The 23,050-nt window shown below is 26.8% G+C and overlaps 4 protein-coding genes across 14 annotated transcripts; 2 read left to right on the top strand and 2 right to left on the bottom strand.

Moving 5' to 3' along the window:
• The first annotated feature begins 11,465 nt into the window (after positions 1 to 11,465).
• Positions 11,466 to 13,378, top strand: LOC117231144 (histone deacetylase complex subunit SAP30 homolog). Its single transcript, XM_033489269.1, has 3 exons — positions 11,466 to 12,222; positions 12,734 to 12,961; positions 13,092 to 13,378. The coding sequence occupies exons 1-3, from the start codon at positions 12,052 to 12,054 to the stop codon at positions 13,218 to 13,220; spliced, it is 528 nt and encodes a 175-aa protein (XP_033345160.1). The 5' UTR covers positions 11,466 to 12,051; the 3' UTR covers positions 13,221 to 13,378.
• Positions 13,162 to 16,053, bottom strand: LOC117231141 (exosome complex component RRP45). The gene is made up of 10 exons (XM_033489263.1): positions 15,887 to 16,053; positions 15,553 to 15,676; positions 15,396 to 15,490; positions 14,975 to 15,197; positions 14,561 to 14,778; positions 14,253 to 14,480; positions 14,039 to 14,172; positions 13,854 to 13,936; positions 13,650 to 13,773; positions 13,162 to 13,569 (listed from the first exon to the last, which is right to left on the bottom strand). Exons 2-10 carry the CDS (start codon positions 15,616 to 15,618, stop codon positions 13,508 to 13,510), a joined length of 1,233 nt encoding a protein of 410 aa, XP_033345154.1. The 5' UTR covers positions 15,619 to 15,676; positions 15,887 to 16,053; the 3' UTR covers positions 13,162 to 13,507.
• Positions 16,054 to 16,409: 356 nt separating this feature from the next.
• LOC117231142 (non-histone chromosomal protein 6-like) lies at positions 16,410 to 19,700 on the top strand. Of its 5 annotated transcripts, none has more exons than XM_033489264.1 (7): positions 16,424 to 16,498; positions 17,712 to 17,794; positions 18,066 to 18,240; positions 18,386 to 18,504; positions 18,584 to 18,726; positions 18,784 to 18,958; positions 19,034 to 19,700. In XM_033489264.1, the coding sequence occupies exons 3-7, from the start codon at positions 18,132 to 18,134 to the stop codon at positions 19,094 to 19,096; spliced, it is 609 nt and encodes a 202-aa protein (XP_033345155.1). In that variant the 5' UTR covers positions 16,424 to 16,498; positions 17,712 to 17,794; positions 18,066 to 18,131; the 3' UTR covers positions 19,097 to 19,700. The 5 variants fall into 5 exon arrangements, with proteins under 5 accessions (XP_033345158.1, XP_033345155.1, XP_033345157.1 ...); XM_033489265.1 differs by lacking the exon at positions 16,424 to 16,498 and adding an exon at positions 16,584 to 16,948; XM_033489267.1 differs by lacking the exon at positions 18,066 to 18,240 and having other exon boundaries at positions 16,410 to 16,498.
• Positions 19,188 to 23,050, bottom strand: LOC117231139 (alkylated DNA repair protein alkB homolog 8). Of its 7 annotated transcripts, XM_033489255.1 has the most exons (9): positions 22,468 to 22,640; positions 22,162 to 22,208; positions 21,979 to 22,089; positions 21,678 to 21,909; positions 21,418 to 21,540; positions 21,133 to 21,330; positions 20,670 to 21,055; positions 20,429 to 20,584; positions 19,188 to 20,357 (listed from the first exon to the last, which is right to left on the bottom strand). In XM_033489255.1, the coding sequence occupies exons 2-9, from the start codon at positions 22,168 to 22,170 to the stop codon at positions 19,803 to 19,805; spliced, it is 1,770 nt and encodes a 589-aa protein (XP_033345146.1). In that variant the 5' UTR covers positions 22,171 to 22,208; positions 22,468 to 22,640; the 3' UTR covers positions 19,188 to 19,802. The 7 variants fall into 7 exon arrangements, with proteins under 7 accessions (XP_033345146.1, XP_033345148.1, XP_033345149.1 ...); XM_033489257.1 differs by lacking the exons at positions 22,162 to 22,208; positions 22,468 to 22,640 and adding an exon at positions 22,967 to 23,050; XM_033489258.1 differs by lacking the exons at positions 22,162 to 22,208; positions 22,468 to 22,640 and adding an exon at positions 22,949 to 22,972.

Here is a 23,050-nt window from a genome sequence, read left to right on the forward strand (position 1 = left end):
TTAATATCGAGCACCCTCGTTGTTTAATAAATCAATGTTAAGTTGTACATTTTCTACTACAAATTCGTTAGGTTTTATAAAATGTACCTAATTTAAAAATTTTACATATTTTTGAAAATCCGGTGAAAAATTGGGAAGTTTAAATATGTATACTTTCTCGGTCGTCTTCGTAAGATAAAATGTAATAAATATTACTCCTAACAATTCCAGGGACAATGCTTTATACTAACAAATCATGTTTCTATAGAAACATAATTAACTTTTAATGATTACGATAATAAGTAAATCTTTCAATGCGTTAATTATCTTCCTTTCATTATTTAGAATAGTATTTCAAAAAGTATGGTTACAACGTTTTACATATATACTGAACTTATTCAAACGAAACACAAACTGTCATGCCACATATGGAATGCAATTCCTAGCATATATGTACTCTATAAACTCGTACCCCATAGCCAACGCATACCCCGTAATTTCTAGCTGTTATCAGAAGAAAGATCAAATCTATTAATATGGAAACGTATCGTGGGAACGATCGCTGTGCAACGTTGTTAAACGGCGAACCTGAACCTCCACGAGAAATTTCTAACGCGTAAGGAGCAACGTGAAATTGCGCAAGCTTTTGGAATTCCGATTTTTTAAAATTGCGCACAGACAAGACAAAATGAAAATGTATATCATAGGATTTGTACGTCGGGCTTCCTTTCTTCCCACTCAACCCCCAATCAAGAGGCGGGTGAGTCGGAGGTAACCCGGCAAATCGAGAGAGAGAGGAGAAGAGAACCGGGTCCGGGTCAATAAGACGCATGAGCAAGTGAAACAGAGATGGAACGAGAGAGAGAAACCGAAAGAGCGAGTGAGCAAACAGGCACGTTGGAGAAACAGAGAGAAAGAGAGACCGCGCATTCCCAGGGCTAGGCAACGTAACGAACGAACGAACGAACGAATGCAAGAAGGGGCACGGTGAACAAGGGAAATGGTGGAATGGCAAGAAAAAGAGAGGCACCGATGACGAAAGGAAGGAGAAAGAGAGAGGGAAAAAGAAACATACGATGAAAGAGAAAAGGCACAGCAGGCAACGAGAGTCCTGGCTTCAAATTCTCGACTCGTGTTGGTACCGCGATGTTCGTTCGAGCGAAGCGAGCCGATTCCGTCCGAAACGAACCGATCTCTCTCGATTCCGTCAGTGTGAAAAAGTAACCGAATAATTTTACGACAAGACGTCGAAATTAGAAAATAGTAATAGATTTTACGAATTTATATAGATCCTGCAAAATAGGCTTTATGTAACTTTAATGATAAATTTAAGAAAATTTATGAAAGGATTTTTCGATGATTTTAAGAAAATGTAAAAAATAGTAAATACATATGTAAAATTGTTAATCTATTTGGGACTGTAATATCTTTTAAAGTAGAAATAAAATAAGAGAAGTATTATATATCTGAGAATTATGAAAACAAATGTACACATTCCACGTATACATACAAATAAACGTATGTAATTCACTGAGTTCACATTAGTATTTCAGTTTAAGTAACTATCAAGATATGTGTAGACCTATAAGTAATATGATTGGAACTAAAAAAAGATCATAACAGTCGTCGATGAAAAACTTTCAATAAAAGATAAAATATGTTATATCGGAGGATGTCCAATCTCCTTTTTAAGATACAAAATTAAATTTTTCAATACATAATTTTCAAAACATGCACCTACAATATATGTAATAATTTTATCAAAAAATGATATGCATCTACGTTTTAAATAAAATTAAATAAACTAATAAGAGATTAAGCAGGCTAACTTTGAATTTTCTACATATTTAAATTATAGGTAATAATAAATATAAATAATCATGCATTCCCATCAATATAATTTATATAAATTTACAAAATATGTAAATACTAGAATATTAATATTTATAATAATAGAATATTAATAGTAATATTTCTTAAATATATCTTAAGTTAAATTAACTGAAATGATTAAATTAAATCATTGTATATAAATGTCCGCTCCCCAATCAAAAAATAAGATGAAAAATTAACAAGTGACTAACTAAAATTAAAAATACATCCCATCTCTGTTCTTTTCGTTGCTTTAAATTTGACAAGTTTGTCAAAAATTTGGAACACAAGTAAGATGATCTTGCTATTTTGATACTACTTGTTGACCAATTCTGTCGATAAAAATTATGTCATTCTGTTGAAAGCATTTTTACGTTTATTCGTGTATGTCACGACTTTTAAGCATACAATGCGAAATTTTAATGTACAGCGTAAGAAAAGGAACATGATATATCTATTATGGACCAATGCCAAACGCGTGTATGTATATATGTACATACTTCATACCATGTACATTTAAGAGTGTTATATTTGCATTTATTCGATGCACCTGTATAAGTATAAAGAAACAATGTGAAATACTTAATATCCTTTTTCGCGTAAATGTATATGTTTTCTCATACATATAAGCGAATTTATGCACATATGTCTGTATAACGTTCTCCTGTTTTTTCTTGACATCGAATAAATGGTAATTGCGAGCTACACGTACATATATAACGTTGAACGTGCCTGTCAGTATTACGCAAGATCACTTTCAATTTTATTATTCCTATATTTGAAACTGCTCTTACGTTTCGTTATAATTCAAGTGGAATATTTTTACGCAGGGACCTAAATCCCTATCGTTATAAGTTGTAAAAAGAATTGTTTAAAAAGTTAAAGTTAATTTTAAAAGTTAACAAGCGAAAAAAATATAATATTAATTCTATAAAATAGTACTATCAATTATATGCTTTCTATAATATCTACTCAGTATTTGGTGACTACAATATGTAAATAATTTAAAAACTATACATATACATACTTTTTAAATCACGAAGGTTTATAGACGGCGGCAATACAGAGAAAACATTTCAAAATAGTTATGCAACAATACTATGTTATGCTCTTCAGCTAAAGTTAATTTCATACTTTTAGATGTTTATCTTCGAGATATTCACGTAACATTAGATAGTATGGAACATTTCAAAATATATATAATATATGAACTTTTTATATAGCAAATGAAATAATATTTTTTAAATATTCTTTACCCAAAACTCTTACCCAAAAAATGTTATTTTCTATTTAATAACGAGTTTACTAATCGTGAGCCTAGAAGAAGTCATAAATACAATTTAATCCGTAGATAAAGTATAGAAGTTAATAACCACTGAATGTAAACATACTTCATATAAGAAATGAAATATAATAAAATATAAATAAAAGAACTTAAATAACAGGTTAAGAGATATTTTTACAACAAATTTTCATAATAGGAATAAAATGTTATATCAATTTGATTTATGATTCATATAAAAGATTCAGAAATAAATATTTAGAATGTGTAAATATTGAAGTTGCATCGTATATTATATAGGGTGAGTCGTCACCTAACTCAACCACTTCAAATTATTCATGAAGTCGTGTATTATATATAAAAAAATATCTTAAACAAAAATTAAATGGTTTCGGAAATAACTTGATGTTATTAGCATATAGGGGACATTAAAGAACAAAGTTTAATTGGAATAGAATCATGTAAATATTCTCTAATCTATTAATCCATCCTATGTATCTTGCCATTTCCTCTAAAAAAGATTAAGCTACTTATATTTAAAAATAATTAGTTCAGCTGATATTTTGATTTCAATCTTGTGAAGTGATCCTTATAGTACAACATTTACTTTCTTAAAATTAATATTCAGCAGTACGATTTTTAACTTGAATTCAGAGATTTATTGGCTTTTAAAATGACTGTTTAGTACTTCTTTAAAAGTCCGTTGATCTGTCGGAAAAAAGTCGTTAAAGGTAGTACATATTGTTTTTTACGACCTTCGTTTCTCAAACAACTTTATAAAAAATCTGATAGTGTCAAAAAAATATTTATTCTAGTAATCTCGGTGGAACTTCAATATATCCACATTATCCAATCAATAATTAGTTGAAATTTAATTATATTCATTGATTACGTGTTATCTAGAGTCTTTTTTCGAAATTGAATACCATATCGCAATATTGAAGTAAAATTATATCTCTTGAACTAATAGATATTTAGTACAAATAGTTCAACATCTGTTTGTAAGAAATTATGAGTTGCACCGACTAATATGTTAAAAAATCATATATTTCCAAACATATATGTTTCTTTCAATTTTTATGTGAAGCATTTTCCTATACAACAAACGATTTAAGAGTAACTTTTAATAGTCGAGTTCAATGTAAATATCCTATATATTGTGGGATAACGTATACAATATTATATTTGTCATAATTCCTAGTAAGTTATATAATAATTTTCCACAATTTCTAAAAAATATCACTCCACATGGTTCACATAATTTTTAAATGTTAATTTAAATGTTATTCATTCAATTTTCAGAAATCATGTTTTTCAAAATTGTATCGTATATATTAAGTTTTCAATCAAATCATACCCAACGATTGCAGTAATTCAATATATCGTATTACACAAGTATAATTTTTCTTGCTATAATTTTAATCAGTACATATTCAACACTGTTATCATACGTATTCATATGAATATGAAATACTACTAATCAAAATAAGACCTTATATATAAAACTATTATTGGAAAATCTAAAATACTTCAGTGTTAATAATGAAGCACATCATTAATTTAATAAGGAAAATGATTGAGAAATATAATATACGAATTAAAGATATCTGTATTTAATTCCAAATTACTTAAGTAAAACTGTTGTAAGTAAAATTCTGTGAAGCATTATTTAAAATAATATTTCAGTATATTTAGTTCTGACTATAATAATTTTTATTTTAACTTGGTTTGATTTATAAGTAGAGTGAAATGTACATTTTCTGTGAATAATAATAAATAAATATTAATGCAATTACTTCAAAATTTAAAATTTACAATACTTTAAAATTTCTAAATATTTTGGGTATAGATAATTGTAGGAGAAAATTTATTTCCATGCTATTCATCAGCAGGTAAACGTTTTGACGACATGAAGGTAGGGTTCAATTAGTTCTAGCAATTACCGTAAACATTTTTCTAGTTTCGCATACCTGGCTTCAGTAATACCTTGGAATTGCCGAAATAAAAACTGGTCAAGCAGGTAACCAAAGAAAATTTGAAATCGGTGTAAAAGAAGAAACCGTAAACAAATACATATTCCTATGTATAGTATTTGTTCGAAAATAAACGGAAATAAAATATGTTAGAAAATTCTTCTCTGGAGATAGATAATTTTCTTTCAAAATTAACAAATCAATAACATCCTTATTATTCGAATTTTATCATTCATATTTCTAAATCATACTGTATATAATGTAATAATCAATTGTATAATTCTAAATTATTGTGTTAACTATTCCTATAACATAACTACTCTTCTCTATATTGGAAAATTAAATAGTGAATTATATATAATTCAAGCTATTGATGTTGTAAGTAGTTTCATTAAAAATATTTTCAAATACAAGCGACTATGAAAATATATAAAATATTATCAGCGAGTAATTGATATTTCTGTTAAAAATTTTTTATTGCAGAATGATAATGCTCTGGAACGGTTAAAATATTAAGTTACTTTAAAACTACAATCTTCGAACAGATGTACACCATCAATTAGGAAGTATCAGGAACTCTTATGTGGGTCAATGGTCCACGAGAATATGAAAGTATGTCTTATAGCAGTATAATAATTACGATGTAGCAAAGATAGTGTGTTTCGAAACAGCAAAATTTATTAACATGAAGTACGTAAAATTTATCGACTCGTTAAAAAAAGAAATAATCAAATGAACCTTCCCTATATTTTTATTTGCTCTAAATATTTGTTCTTGAACATTACACAAATAAACAAAATATGTTGTAGTTTCTTATTGCAGTATATAGAATTGTTTTAAAAGTTCATATCTAGGAACTGAAAATTATGTTTTACTAACTTTTATATAAGATGCTCCCATTCAAATGAAAGGATTAACCTTTTCAAGATAGAGACTTGTTTGACGTCATAGGAATGCATGTAGAATAAAAGTTTCTTATCTGTTTAGAATATTTTTATACAATTGATCAGACTCGAATATTATTCGATTCTTCCAAACATGAAAAATTATCTGCTTTTCCGAAAAATGCAAGACTATAAATATTATATAGGTAAAATTTCTAATTGTAAAGTGAAATGTATATAATCATGTATGCTGTATTTACTAAGTTTTTGAAATAAATACCACATATTATTAAAATACCCCTACATAAATGTAAACGGAAAACAAAAGATAACAATATTTCATCTACAAAGCGCTCGTAAATTAAGTTTTTTATTCGTTATAATTAAATAAATAATTAAAATAAAATAATATAAAGTAATAAATAATAATTAATAATATAATAGAATAAATAATTAAATAAATTCGTCCAAAGCTCTATGTCCAACTGCTATTACTACTCCTCTAAAATCTATTTTTAAATTCAAAATCATGCTATTACCTTACTGGTCACGTAAATTCTTTAGTGTTTATACTTTGTTTTTATTTTTATTCTCATACAACATATAACATAACTGTTTAATTTGATAACACTTTGTTTTGCACAAAATTTTATGTAAAATTTATATAACTTTAACCACGTAAGCAGAGTATAAATAGCAGCCACACAGAAGTTTTATAGCATATAAACATTGGTTAAATGTTGATACTCGATAATCGATTATTAATACACGTAACATGTAGAGATACCCTGTCGCGGAGTAATACTTTATATCATACAGACATCGTATAAGTGTAAGAAAATAATAGAATAACAACGATAAAATTAAATATATAAAATCAAACTGACATATATAGCAAACTAATAATTTTCACTATTTCTTATTTCATAACAGAATCCCAAAAATAAACTGAATAATGCTTTTTTGTTTATACTATCTAATTTGATCTAAAAACACTATCCATTTTAAAAAATGATATAAGATAATTCTCTAACATCATTTATCAGAAATGTAATTGTAGCAACATTATAATTAATAAATAAACGAATTATATAATATTAAATAACTAGTGAAGAACGTTATGGAAAACTCTGAACTCTGAAGATCAGTGAAAATATATTTTGAACTTATTCTCAATTTCTAAAAAACAATTTTGTGAATTATTTTTTACTATGTCTAGAAACATACTGTCTATATATATTTGTTTATTAAAAAAATTGTTAATAATATAAGTTAATGACATTAATAAATTATTGTTAATTTATATCAATATATACATACATATATATATACATATTTGTATCAATTACTGAAATATTCAATTATTTTTCGTGGTTGTAGCTTATATTATGTTTAGTTATAATATTGAAACTTTCAACTTTGCGCACATATTTCATTTTTATATTCATGTAAATTCTTGTTTTGTAAACAATACAGATAAAAAATTGCTATCAGGAATGCAAGTTATGTTTTTTCTGTTACATTTCTGTTAATTAGTAACTCATAAAATTATGTGCACTAACATGTTTAGTTTATTCTTTTCGTTTTTTCTTGATATCTTTTTAAACAAATGACTAAAGACTATATCGAAAAATTAATGTCCGATACCTTTTTGTAATACAAATAAATACGAGCTATATTGAGAACATAGTACACAGTATAATCTACTCATAATTAGTTTTCACATTGTCCCGACATTGATCCATTAGTATTCTTTAATACTGGCTCAATAATAAATGTATCCGTATTATAAAAGATGATGATTTATGTGGATGGTGGTAATATTATACTGTCCACAGTATCTACGTATAATATGACTACGTCGAATATACATAAAATCGAATAACTGGTTTACTCCTGATTTCATAACATTACATGCTATGTGTCAGGTGCATTTTGTATAAGCAAATTTATCGCGTTTTTTGGATAGTGTAACATTAATTTCAAAAATATGCAAAAAATTGCAATTAATTGAATATTCAGTATAGCATTGAATATTCAATAAATGTTTTCTAATTTTGGATCTTATTTTATGTTTTTGAATATGGTAGTAATATACATACTGTAATTATTGCACAAAATGATTTAAAAGAGAAAAAGGATGTTCAAATTAAAGCTATAAAATAGTTCATTAATTTAATATCAAACAGCATCGAAAATATTTTGTGTACTAAACGGGCACGATTTATAAATCAAAATCTTATCTCCGGTTCATCGTTTGGAGTACAGAGAGAACGATTATGGTCCGATGGAATTATCAATGCATTTCATATTAGAACTTTGATAAAAAAAGTCAGAATGGCTGTATCATATATTAAGAAAATGTTTAAAAAATGTACTTAAAATATAGACTTTTTCTTATAATTTAAATATTTCATAATTTGAAAATTTTGTATATAAATTAGATGCAAAATATTTATATTGGTTTCAACAAATCAAATAAATACAATTAAAGTTAAAGAATTAAATATATAATACAAATTTAAAAATTATTTTTATATAAATAGGTGAGTCATCGATAATTTTCTATCAGGTGTGTAAATATAGATATGACATATATTATTGAAGAATTAGTAATATTGTTATTGTAGAAATTCCAGACATTCCAATCCAATAAACAATAATTGTAGTATCCAAGAGCACATATTAATACATGTAAAAAATATATATCTTTAAGAAAAAAAAGTTGTGATTTGATAACGTGTTGTGAGTATAAGCAAAAGAGACGAATAAGTATAATATCACGTATACATCTCTACCGGAGTACATGTAAGCTCATATTACGCACACACAACAAGTACAGTGACGTTTGCGTATTGCAAACATGTCTTCCGTACATTGATTATATTCCCACCATTTTATATATAATCAACCACATATTTCAATATAAAATGATCTGGTGTTTTATTTATATTAGACATATAAAAGAACAATAACGTCGACAAATTTTAGGAACTGACCAAAAATATTATATGCTATAATGTAGAAATGCAATAACAGCCGAAGAAAGAAAGTAAAAATTATTTTGGCGCCTTGTATAGTACGTTTCGTTGATGATATGGCGCAGACAGTAAAAACAGACGCTTAAGAGACGCTTACGTGTAAACATACTGTGCATAACGCTCGTTCTTTCTCGTTTTACTATTCATTGATTCGTTTAACACAAATCGTAAAAATGATTTTCGTTAACTCAACTACATTCATATTATTCTATAAAAGTGAATAAAATAGGACGTAAATATGCCATTGTCGATTATGCACATATAATTTTAAGAGACCAGAGAATTGGATGTGAGCGGGAAATCAAAAGCAATATAATATATTATAAACCACGTTATGGATAACAAACTAATGACTAAAAGTCCCTCTCATTTTTTACACATTTTCCAATTGCATCGTGCTCGCTGCTATAATTTAAGGATTAAACGGGAAATTAATCGTTATAAAACTATGACGAGTACTATAGTGCAAGATCCCATATATGCCAATGCATGGCGCAAGTAGCCAAACAGAGACTGATCGTACGCGGGCTATAGCCTTGACGGATGATTTATGACGAAACACTCGTGACACAGGCCACGCCGACATTTTACATTATGAATCTAGAATATCCACGTTTTCACGACAGTGAAAACTGTCACATGAAATTCCTTCACGTATTTATACATAATGATAACAAAGTATACGAGAACCTTCCTGCTAAACACATCTCTGGGCAGCCATTTGCTATGACGGCTGTGTAGAAATAAAAGGTATATGCACAGTACGCAACACAGTAGCACTTCACTAAATAATAGCTCGTATTACGCTTATCATACTATGATGATAGCCTATTGATCAATTGTTGGTCGCCAAAATCTGTCAACACTCAAAAAGAAAAATATTTGGATTTTTCTTACCTGAACGGTCCTCTACAGCTAAAAGGATTCTCAGCTTCGAATATCGCGACCCCACGCCACTTGTGCGGCATATGAAAGTGTATGGGGAAAATCTGTATTACTATTGGCTTATTTCAGATAAGCCGCAAAAAGTAAGCCAATCAGCATCAACCTTTTATGTTTTGAAGCGTTTCTTTTTGCCCCCCCCAATAAAATGTCTGCTGGTGGAAAGGGCGCGAAAAATCATGCATGGAAAACTGCCTACACAATATCATTCGCTTCACAGTAAACAATATCGTTTTCTATCCTATTGAATAAACGTATGTTTAGCAATAAAACGTATTTACTATGTTTGACTAGAATAATAATACCTTTAGACAAATAAATAGTTTAAATCATTAAGGTTAGAATTTATTATTATTGTAGATGGCGCTAGATTCCGAAAGCTAAATGTTGAGGCGCAAATTGCAGTACCGCCAACATGATGCATAAAGTATTCATGCATATATATATATATATATATATATATATATATATACACATATATGTGTGTTTTATATATGTGTATACATATATATAATATCTTTCTTTAATTTAATGAATTATTTTGTACTATGGAGATAAATATGTTTAAGTAATAAAAAATAAATGATATAGTTGTTTTATTAAATATTCTGAAATATATATATGTAATAATCTTTAACGTAAAAAAATAACTGCACACAGTTTTTATTATAAATAAACAGCTATTTATAAAAATTTGTATTGCACATATTATACTTATTAGTATTATATGAAATATAATATTTATAAATCCGTTTTTATTAACCATAATACATTTACGAATTTACAGTAAAGAAAGAATTGAAATACTATAATAAATTTTTGCAAATATGTATGTTAAACTACGAATTTAAAATATAAAATTATACAAATGAGTTAGAAGTTATACGCTATATGTAATTTATATTTTATTATATATATAAATCCTACTGATATCTTTTCTATAACAATTACGATTTTTCAAAAAATATATTAATTTGTTCACAAAATATGTTTTATATTGAGAATATGACATAAATCATATATGTATAATAGCAGAGAGAATATCTTATAATAGATATATTTATTAGCTTTATTCATACATACATGCATATATATATATAATAAACATGCAACATGTGAAAGAAAAGAAACTAGTTTTCCAAATCAAAAACTTTATAATTTTTTTTATTAGATATTGCTTTTTGTTATCTTTATCTTTTCTTCTTATCCCACAGACTATAAACGTATGATTTATTTTGGAAAATATTTTTAGTAAATATGAATTTGATAGAAAAGCTAAATGAATTCAAAACAAACAAGAAGTAATAATAACAATGCAAAATATAAAATATTGATAAAATACTATACGGATTATGAAATATATACATTTATATGATTAATTACAAGTTGTTCATTTTGAGCCAATGACAAAATTTATAGTTGGTAAAACTGATTTTTGCTGTATAGGAATTTCTTAAAGCTAAACCTTGTCGTCCATGTATATGTATATCCATTTATATATTTATATTATACATGCATGCACATATGTATCTTCAGTTCACGTAGTATCATATGAATCAATGTAGATGTGTAAATAATAAAACGCGGTGAAGTGCTGTAACATAGGATTTTAAAGAATTCTGTAGAAACATAGACGTATTGCGAGGAAGTGTGGTGTCAAATGTTTGTCTTCTAACAAAATTTTCAAAGCATTTGCAGTAACAGATACGTTTAAATATTTCGTATGTTAAATTGTTTGAGAGAAAGAAAGTGAAACATTATACGACATCGTTTAACATTGATGTCTTCGTAATACGCAAACTCTACTATTTAAATTATCGATTTGTGAGCTTGAATCGTTACATTAAATAAAATTCTTTTTATACCGGCAACTGAAGAATAAGTTTCTTTGAAAAGCTATCGATAACAAATGAAATTGAACGGGAAATTATGACTGTGAAAAATAGGCATCGCCGAGTATATTTTACTCTCAGACACGCCGTTTTTTGACGCAAAACACGTACACCAAAAAATCTCGAGGTTGTTAAAGTTCTAAATACTCTTCATACTGATTTAGTTGATGTTAAGAATAAAAAAAAATGAATGGATTCAGTACCGGTGAAGAAGATTCCAGAGGAGCTGCTGATCAAATTTGTTGCCTTGTAGATGAGGGTGAACGATGCACTCGACCAGCTGGCAACGCTTCTTATAGCAAACGTATTCAAAAAACTGTAACTCAACGACGATTAAAACTTAATCTTGATCCAGTGGTAAGATTAATGACTACAAATTATGTTACAATACATATACTTGTCATTTTCTTTTAAGTTTATTTTAAGATTTCTTTTCTATAATTTTGGATGTTATGTGTCATTCATGAAAGATTTAGTCATTATTTTTGTAAAATAGCATTATTTTAGTTTTCTTTTTAAGATTCTTTATAAAAAATTAAAGTTATTGAGCATGTCACAATGTCATGCTGATACAAGTCTTGGAAGTAAATTTATATACCAGTTATGATTCGTCTATATTACTATTAATTTTCTGAAGTGCTAATAATATGTGCAGTCTAAGTCATACATACAATTTAAAAAGTAAAAAAATAGTAGTCTCAGCATTTTTATAAATACTGTATCTTGTATTTATATTTTATTAATATTTTTTTAATCTTTTGTAATCTTTTATGAATAGTACATTTAAAGAAAAATTTTTAAATATCAAAAGTAGTTATAAATGATTAAGTGATAATAACATGTCATTATATATCTTATCTATCATTAGGCACGTCATATATATATTTGTGATTATCATAAACAAGTGATACAATGTGCAAGATCTAAGCAACAACAGCAGCGTAGACGCAAGGATTCAGAAGAAGATTCAGGTGAAACAGATAATGATCTTCCTGAAGTTGATCTTTTCCAATTACAAGTCGGTACACTAAGGCGATATAAAAGGCATTATAAAGTTTCTACACGTCCAGGTTTAAATAAAGCTCAATTAGCTGATGTATGTATTAAACAAAAATATATATTTTAAACAAAAATTATTATGTTTTTGAGAATGTCTACTCATTGTACTTGTAATAATTTATATAAAATATTTAAAATATTATAATATGTATATTGTTTCCTTCCAGACTCTTATGAAGCATTTTAAGACCATCCCTGTAATTGAAAAAGAAGCATTAAGCTTTTTCATTTACACAGTAAAAACCAATGCCAACAAATTGGATCAAAAGAATGGTTTAAGTAATGATACGACATAGCCTAGGCCTCATTTCATGAGTTTTGTTACTGTAATAACATTTTATTAGTAAGATCAAAAATATATGTATGGATTTTTACTTGTTAATAGGCATAGGTATTTTATAAGAGCTATGTATAAAAAATATATATATTAGAAATATAACAATACATAATAAAATGTTGCTTATTTATATCATTCATTTTTATTTTCTTTGTCATTTGAAAAAAATACTATTTAATAATAAGTAGATAAAACAATGATTAAATTATACTTTTATATAATTTTGATTTGTTATGTATTCACTTATTACATTAAATCCTTTACTTCTAACATTTCGATAGCTTCTTCTTCACTGTCTCCACTTAATTCTAAAACAATAATTGTTCGATTATTATTTATAAACCATTTATCAAAAATGTTATACATAGAAATGAATTATGTAAAATACCTATATCTTCTATTTTATTTTCTTCTTTCTTTATCTCCGCAGTAATTTCAACATCGTTTGTTTCTTCTTCTGAGGATTCTGATAAATTCCATGTATTAGGTCCACCTTCGCCAAATGACATACCCTATGGAAATAGTTTTAAAATGTTGATTACATTAGCCATATTAAATTGTAATGTAACCTTTTAAGTGAATAGATATTTACTGTATTTGTTATTAACTCAGCAGAACCTTCTCCAGGCTTTATAATCGTACAATTTTCATCTTCTTCCTCTTTCTCTCTGTCAACTTAAAAACAAAAGTAAATACAAATGTATGTAAGATTACAATAGATGGTTGTTTAGTATCATTGCTTTTGCACTATACTGTTATGATCAATGAATTATTTACCAGTAGATTCCATTTTTTCTATTTCACCCCATTTACGCAGTTTAATACTGATACATTCACTTTTCATAGTTGTCAACTTCTTTGTAATTATGCACTCTTTAAAGCGATTTACATTACGATTATCTTTCTTGTACCTAAACATATATTTATAAAATGAAAATAATCTAATATGGGAAATAAAAGATATAAAATAACTAAAAAATGAAAGTTTTACCTTGTTTCTACATCATAATTTACTGCTTCTTTTATTTGTTGTACTAATTGAACAGCATAATTTGTTGCATAATTAGAAACTGCTGATATCACGTCTTCAACAGTCATAGTTTTTGTCAAATAATTAAAATGTAAACTACAAAGTTCTCTATACGAATTAATACCAAGAGTAAGTTGAGCTACACCAACTCTTTCTTCTAAATATGTTGGATCCATAACTGTACTTCCACTAAGAAGATATAATTTTATAACAAATTTTATTAATTGGGACGGGTTATTTAAAATAATTACACAATTTAAATAATTAACCTTTCAAATGTTATAAAAGAGACACACACTGGATAATGATATAATGTTAAAGGTAAAGGGTCTTTTTCAGAAAATGGATGAACTATAATATCTTCACCATTTGAAGTTACATCAGGCCTATGGAAATGTGAAAGAGCAGCTAATGTTGCAATGGAAGCACAATCGATTAAATTTCCATCATGATTAATAACGTTAACATCAACCCTTAAATTCCACACCTGTATTAATTAAAAAACATCTCATGTCATATTAATATCCAAATATAAAACGTAATTAAAATAATATTTTATGCGAATATGTATAGAATTTGTCATATAACTGTTAACTCTTATATATCCTGTTACAATTACTACTAACATCTTGATTAATTTCAGGTAATTAAAAGTTCAAAGTGTTTAAGACGATATTCCTTACTTGTTTATCAGCTATGATACATAAAGATTCTAAATCTATACATTTAGAATCTTGATAACATTTTTCAAGTTGTCTGCTAATCAATACTGAAATCTCAGATTGTCTACCACCATCAAAATGCTGTGCAGCCATTGGATTAAGTTCAACATTTATATGTAGCATTCCTTCATTAGGACGAGAAGTCTTAGGTTGTTGAATATCACATGTTACTTGTGCTATAACTCTATAATAAAATTATTACTTTACAATATCATAAAACATCTTATATATAAATTAAATACATAAATTTATAGGTATCTAATATTTATAGATAATATTAATATAAAAATATTCTTATTTGTACACATTCAAAGAAATAAATTATATTAATATTATCTATAATACTTTTAAGTAAATATTACATTATTGAGTTTGTTCTTACCTAGTTTGACCAAGCAAAACCATACAACTACCCCAATTGGATGCAAAATAAATTTTAGCAGGTCGTGCTTCAAATAAACATCTGCCATCCAATCGCTAAAACACATTTTAACCAATTTTAAACTTTTACATACAATAAGATATTAAAAAATACATACTGTGCCTTGTTCCACTGATTTATTTACAAAGTTCTTTTCACAATTCGTTAGCAGAACTTCCTTCATGATTTAAAATATTTATTTACCCATCAAACACGTGTAAAATGTTGAACAAAAATATAACCTTAAATCAACGATATTACATATTTATCATATAAGTTTTATATTTTACTATCTTATCATCGTCAAATTATATTTATGATTAATTAATGTGCGTGTAACATAAATTAATTTTTCTTCCATTAATAGTTGCAAATAAAAAATAAGTAAATATTTTTAAATACTATCCCAAACTACTTTTTACTATCGATGCTTTATATGATAGCATCCATGCATTTCGATATTCTATTTTCGAGGTAGTCGCTCTAAAACCAAGATTATGATAAGAGGATAATTTTGAAGAGCTTGTTGATATTAATTTATGTTATTATTAAGTCGTGAAAGATATTAAAAATGAATTTTAAAAAGTTAGTTATATTCCAATTTCTCTAAACATTAAACCCATTTACATGTGACAGATTTTTTTAAATTAATTATAGAAAGTATACTTCATTTTTAAAATGTTTATATACAGAAAATATCTATCTATTATAAACATATTTAAAAATTGAATGTAATTATCAACACTTATCTTATTTTATATAGTTTGCACATTTTTCTAAACGAGAATTAAACCAATGTTTAATCATGCGAATGACGTTTTATATATTTAAGAACGATATAAAAAAAGTATACATTAAGTTAATGTTTGTTCCCGTACATACTTTATTCCAATCGATATCGTCAAAAAATATATGTATTGATGACATTTGACATCATCGTCCGACGTATGAACTTCCCTTAATACTTCCTTTATTAAAGAATTGTTGTTCTCAATTCCTTCGAAATTGTAACATGATTTTAGAAATAGAAGCCGAAATAGAACAACGAAACGTTTAACAATAAGGTAATAGGTTTAAAGTCTTGTAAAAATAAATAGTATTAAAAAATGTATGTATTAGTGCACGCGCTCGCGCGTATTATATATGTATATATACACCACACAAGTGGCCATGCCCGGTCATATCTGCTTCAATCAGCTTGGTTTATACGATCTGTTTTTAACGTTGAGTCTTGTCGTCAATAATCTGAATTCTATGGTTCAATAACTGGCGAATATCGTATTCGTGAATATCCCGAATTTCAAGAAATTTCAATCTGTGTGTTTGGTAAAAGTTGTATTTAGATATCATACGCGTTTCGTATATAATGCTGATCACGGTACGCGTGATACGTACGGATAGATACGTATAGATAGGGCCGATCTGTGGAATGGATGCTTAATAAGTTACATTTCGCGTTGCCTATAATTACCTTTCCCGAGCCCTTTTGTAACGTTTACTTTCAGTTATTATCGGTAAGTTTGATTACCATCTACATCACGTATCTAGCTATATTCCGTTCGCTACTTTTTCATTCTTTCAAGTTGTGTATCGTCGTAAGATAGCTTTTATATTGTGTTGTTGTAGTAGCGATTGCCTTTGTACGTCATCTGTAGGTAAATATCTGTTACATTCGCCTCTTTCGTTACTTATATATTTTTAATATATTTGAGTATTTCATTATTTTCTCAGTTATTTTTTGATAATCATATATTTATTCATCTCATATTTGAAAATATTTCGTTTCTCTACAAGGTATTTGATACATACATCTACACACACACACATATATATATATGTGTGTGTGTGCGCGCGTGTGTGTATGTATGTATGTATATGTATATCATTTTTCGGTTTATATCATAATGAAAAAGTTCGATGTTCATATAATTTAAATAGAATTTTTATCACAAATTCTAATTGTATTTATTTAAAATGTAGTTTATATTTGTTTATATTTAAATAATAATTTACAATATTTATAAAAATTGAATTTTCTCTCTTGGCAATAAAAGTTGTATAAACAAAAATTTTTCAAATTGCGAAATTTTACATTAATTATGCGCAACATGTAATTAATATAACAAATCAAACAAATCTCTCCATATAACATTGTTCTGTCAGTAACTAATTTATTAGAAAGCAAAAGAGAACATTATGTTTTATTATTATTATGTAATTTATGTAATTTAATTTATAATATTTTAAACAATTTTGTGTATTTTTATATTTCTACAGAACTTGAAATATTCATCTATGATGCTGTTTTATTAAGGACATGACAACGATCTGTTATATACTTACTGTAAACTATATTTGTGGCAAGTAATATTTAATATCTAATCACTATCATAAAATATTTAAATGTTTTAGTCCTACATAATATAAAAAGTTGGTATAAGAATTGTATTTTTATTTGCATCTTATTTTTATGCAAATAAAAAAGATACTTGATTTATAAATTATACTATAAATAATATATTTAAAACTTTGATTTACTATTTCATATTTTACATATTTCTTTATCAAATTTTATTTTATAATGATTAAAAATAACAAATCAATAAAATATAAAGAAAATGTTATTTGTAGATTACTGTGGCTTTGGATAAATCATTCATTTCTTGATCGAAACATTATAAAGAATTTTATACAGTTATGGAATCAAATGACAGAAAAAATGTTTATCTTGCAAAAACGGGTGATAATTCCTTGAATTCTGGAATGAGAGACACGATGATTGTTGGTCAGACAAATATGACACCAGGTAAAAGTGTATTATATTTATATAAAATGTAGATTTAAATAAAATTTTGTTATAAATAAATAAAATGGTACAAAAATATGATATTCATCAAGAAACTTACAATTAAATTATGGCTTTTTATATGTTTATTTGTTTAATTTGTTAGAATGTGGTGAACCTGTGATGAAGCCTGGAAATGTGTCCAGTGTTTCAAACAATCAAGCAAAGTGGTCAAATACTCAAAGTAAGAATTTTATAATTAATGCAGTCCCAGTGAAAAACGAGGTAAGCATATAAAATGAGTAGTAATTTATGTAATAAGAATATATATACATGTGTTAATGGAATTACATTGTATTTTTAGATTGTCCATCTTGAAGATGGCGCGCATTGCAATAAAAAGATGTATTACTACGATAGACATTACACAGGTCATGAAGAAACAGAGAGACCAACACGTAGAGGAACAAAACGATACAGAGATAAAGATGCGCCTAAAAGGGCACTGTATGTGTTTACAATGTTGATTGATGTTTGATGTATTTTTTACAAGTGTCGTTTTAGGTCTGCCTTTTTCTATTTTTGTCAAGAATTACGTGGAAAAATGAGAGAATTACATCCAGAAATGGGAGTTGGTGATATTGCTAAAGAGCTGGGTAAATTATGGATGAGTACAGATCTTCAAACTAAATCAAAATATATGGCAATAGCAGAAGAGGATAGAGCCAGATACGAAAGAGTAAATAACTTATTCAATATTTTTATTAATATTAAAATGTAATTTTAACAGATGTTTGAACTTCTAATTATTTAGGAAATTATTGCATACAATAAAAGAGTAAAAAACTATGATCCAGAAGAAGTTGGACCTGTATAAGTTTCTCAATCTATTAAGAATGAAGGGACAGTGTACTTTGCCCTAAATCAAGCACTCGCCAATTAAAAATGTATAACAATTTTACTAATAGTTTAGTATTGTCAATCGTTGTATATATTACGTACACTGTTGACATCAACAAATCTGAAGAAAAATCATGTGCTATCAAATTTGGTTATAATTCTTGGAAATAGCATTTGAAACCAACTGTTCTTTTTCATTTATTTGACAAATTGAATATAATTTTTTGTGAATAAGGTGTGCTAATATATTTACAAACGATATCTAATACAAGTAATAACATTAATATCAATAGTAATAATACTGAAAATTATGATGCAGATAATAATAACATTATTATTATTATTAAAGGATGATAATCTATATTGCTATTAAATATGTTATACACAATTGAAGCACAATACAAGTAAAAGTCAAGCAGAGTGAGCTTTGTACAGTGCACTTTTCTTGTCTAATTATGCATTATTCATGTTTATAATGATAAAATTAGATATCAGGGACTATTTATATCTAAAACCCTGTATAGAACATATATTCCATGTATTTTGTTCTTTTTCCAATAAAGATAAAATCATTTAAAGCATTTATAATCCTTATACTCTTGTTATATTTTTAAACTTATTATTTCTTTACTAATATTGTGAAAAGATATGATTAACATGATTCTGACTAAAAATTGATTTCATTAATTTATTTGATCTTTTTTGCGTAAAATTACACACCAATTCCCTTGATCATAATACACCTTGTTTATTGTAAGATTCGGCACTTCCGAACATAATTGTGATAGTTCGTTTTCTTCAAATACATGATAATATCTAAGGAAGTTGCCACCTCCTTTTCTTTTCCATGGAACAAGCATATCCTTACAGACAAATTTTGTACGATTTTCATGCACAGGTAATGTTATACCATATTCTGTTAATTTTTGTGTATGTGAAATATTGTCTTCCTTTTTACTTAAATTATATCGCAAGTAAGCTGTTTGAATAGAATCCTTTTCTTGTTCTTTTGCCCATACATAAATTAAACATTTTCCATTTGGCCTAAGAATTCTTGTTAATTCAGAAATGGCTTGTTTCCTTCGCTCATGAGTCGAAAGATGATGAATTACAGCTATACATATTACTGCATCCAGACTATTGTCTTTATAAGGTAAATATAAACAGTCAGATAGGGATACTTCGAAACCTTTATTGTGACAAATTTTCATTAAATTGTAACTTCTATCACATCCAACCTATATTATAGAGGGTTTGTTTTTATATTATGCTTGTTATTATATAAAGTTAAATGATGTGTAATACACACCTTAAATATATCTTTAGCTTGATAAAGATATTTACCATTCCCGCATCCTACATCTAATAAGATATCACCTGTATTTAAAGTTTGAAGGAATTTGGTTACATTGGGCCATTGTTTATGCCTTGTTTCATCAAAATGATTTGAAATTTTATCATAAACCTATATATAAAAAAGTTGCAAACTTATTTAATAACTCATTAAATATAAGTACAATCGCACATAAATGATAATTTATAATACATACATCATGAACATAAGAATTTTCTATTCCTAGAGCTATTTTATTATCGATCAGAGTAGTAGCGTTATTCTGTTTAGTATCGCAATATTCTGGAAAATTACAGCAACAATCACCCCTGTGTATTTTCCGGAATGTAAACGATACTCTTGTTCCTCGTGGTTGAGTTGTCACTCCATTTGAAGATTTTACTATGTCATTATGTCTAGGACAAATTCCATGCGACCAGGCATAACGGGCTTCTCCTGACATGATTAACAATGAGCGAGCAGGCAAAAGGACAGCAGCTTTTTCATTTTCTCGTTTAAAATCCATTATGCAAGCTGAGCCCAATGATAATGACAATATACTATCTTCAAACGCACTATGTGTATCAATATGTGGAGGAATACCTTAAAATTTAAAACATTACTATTGTATTTATTTGAAAAAATGAAGTATGTTAAAGGATAATCTTTGTGAAACATACCTTGACCAGGTAAATAATGATTAATTGTCAATTGATCATATTCATATGGAGCATCATGATATTTTTTGAACAGCGTTTTTAAAAATCGATAGTTTTCAGGTATAGGTATAATAGGTTTATCTGGATCTACTTTATTTGAATTATATTGAAATTCATATCCAAAGTGTTTAACTTTCCTATGTTTTAATTCTGACGATTCTGAAAAAGAGATTTATATTGCAGTTAAATTTACATAATTTGATAATTTGTAATGTTCTTTTATTAAAGTAACAAGATTTTTGTTACCTTCATTAGACCAATTAATTGTACTTAATAACATTTCTTCTTCTTTTTCAGTGATAAAATTTTCTATTAGTTTAAGTCCAGGAGGAAGATTTGAAGACCACCCACAATAATTTAAATCAGGGACTAAAACAAATTCATAATTTAAAAATATAAAAATTTAATCTTTATATTTTGTATGGGTGAGTATAGATTTTAATTAATAATTAATATTATAAGAAAATACAATAAATTCTATACAGATTTCAAGATAAATTATATACCTGATTCTGTAAATGTTGCATACAGTGGTGTACTTTGTCCATTAATTTTAATGTTACCATTAATTTTATTGTGTACATATGTAGCAACTTCTACTGAATAAAATTTAATAAAACAATATGACTTGTTTAGTGGCATTATTAAATCATATAAGTCAACAAATGGATCTATGACATCTTGTAATGTTTTTCTTTGTAAACCAGTCACTAATCCCGCATTACAAATCATTATGTACTGTAATATATTAAAATGTAAACATATTCCTAATATTATAATGAATAAATTACATAAATGAATACTAACCTGTGTAGGATTATCACAGCATTTAATATCCATATCCTTAAGAAGTCTATGATATGCTCGTCTTTGCTTACGGTGGCTCTTCTTGTTCAGTTTCTCTTCCATTATTTTTAACTATATTAAACCATATTGAATTATATTTTATAAATTTCCTTAAAATATATGCATGTTTATATTATTACATACTATATTCATTTGTATGTTCTTTTATTACATATACATAAATATTTTCCCTACGTAATAACATTTTTAGTTACTGCATACTTTTTTATATTTTCAGTTTATCTAGGAACATTAAAAAATTAATGTAATAGATGTACATTAAAATTTTATTTCATACAATATTTTCTATTTACGAATAATTAAATTAACAAATAAAGTAAATAAATATACAGACGAATATTTATAGACCAGTATTTTTTGAGTACTTTGAATTTGATAAGTAAAATAAAATTATATCTTTTTATAATTAAATAGATAGCATTAATTTACTTAGTTTGTCTATATATTAAATGTCAATAGATTGTTCTGTGCACTAACTAAATATGTAACTTCATGTAACATTCAAGTAGTAAAATTCTTCTTGAAGTACTGTGCATGTGCAATGCTCAGGAATATAAAATAATTTTATCGTAAGATATACACACACACACAGATTTCTGTAAAAGATGTGGATAAACGTACATATGTACTTATAAATGTGCAGAAAGCTTTATAAACAAATCGATAACTTCATACATGTCATGTTCAAAATGAAATACATAAAAATATGTCAAATAAGAATATAATTAAATTTTCTTCTTCTTATTAAGTAAAATAATGAAGTTGTCAAAATATAACTGATGATTATCATTTAATCGAGATATCGACGTCCGAAGTGTATTCAAATTCAAATTTCAAGGCTTCTAAACAGGATTTTAACTTCTGAAGGCTCAAATAATATTCTAGAATTCAAAGAATTAATTAAAATTACTTTTATCTAAATATTCACCCTGGTTCTTTATTTTGATTACCGATGAATCAGTGGTATGTGCTAATAAAAAGTAAACTTTTACATTGATAGATGGTGCTATCA

The sequence above is a fragment of the Bombus vosnesenskii genome, unplaced genomic scaffold (genome assembly GCF_011952255.1).
Source record: "Bombus vosnesenskii isolate JDL3184/JDL3185 unplaced genomic scaffold, Bvos_JDL3184-5_v1.1 scf7180000013271, whole genome shotgun sequence".
In the NCBI taxonomy this organism is placed as follows: Eukaryota; Metazoa; Arthropoda; class Insecta; order Hymenoptera; family Apidae; genus Bombus; species Bombus vosnesenskii.

What these genes read in the sequence shown, in the direction of transcription:
- LOC117231144 (XM_033489269.1), top strand. Translation starts at nt 12,052, where the DNA reads ATGAATGGATTCAGTACCGGTGAAGAAGATTCCAGAGGAGCTGCTGAT. An exon ending in AACTTAATCTTGATCCAGTG is followed by an intron (nt 12,223 to 12,733) that starts GTAAGATTAATG and finishes ATCTATCATTAG; the next exon opens with GCACGTCATATATATATTTG. An exon ending in ATAAAGCTCAATTAGCTGAT is followed by an intron (nt 12,962 to 13,091) that starts GTATGTATTAAA and finishes GTTTCCTTCCAG; the next exon opens with ACTCTTATGAAGCATTTTAA.
- LOC117231141 (XM_033489263.1), bottom strand. Translation starts at nt 15,618, where the DNA reads ATGAAGGAAGTTCTGCTAACGAATTGTGAAAAGAACTTTGTAAATAAA. An exon ending in TCTTTTATAACATTTGAAAG is followed by an intron (nt 14,481 to 14,560) that starts GTTAATTATTTA and finishes ATATCTTCTTAG; the next exon opens with TGGAAGTACAGTTATGGATC. An exon ending in AATTATGATGTAGAAACAAG is followed by an intron (nt 14,173 to 14,252) that starts GTAAAACTTTCA and finishes ATATATGTTTAG; the next exon opens with GTACAAGAAAGATAATCGTA.
- LOC117231142 (XM_033489264.1), top strand. Translation starts at nt 18,132, where the DNA reads ATGGAATCAAATGACAGAAAAAATGTTTATCTTGCAAAAACGGGTGAT. An exon ending in TCAGACAAATATGACACCAG is followed by an intron (nt 18,241 to 18,385) that starts GTAAAAGTGTAT and finishes TTAATTTGTTAG; the next exon opens with AATGTGGTGAACCTGTGATG. An exon ending in CAGTCCCAGTGAAAAACGAG is followed by an intron (nt 18,505 to 18,583) that starts GTAAGCATATAA and finishes TTGTATTTTTAG; the next exon opens with ATTGTCCATCTTGAAGATGG.
- LOC117231139 (XM_033489254.1), bottom strand. Translation starts at nt 22,539, where the DNA reads ATGTTACATGAAGTTACATATTTA. An exon ending in TACATGAAGTTACATATTTA is followed by an intron (nt 22,090 to 22,515) that starts GTTAGTGCACAG and finishes GGTTTAATATAG; the next exon opens with TTAAAAATAATGGAAGAGAA. An exon ending in AATTAATTGGTCTAATGAAG is followed by an intron (nt 21,331 to 21,417) that starts GTAACAAAAATC and finishes TCTCTTTTTCAG; the next exon opens with AATCGTCAGAATTAAAACAT.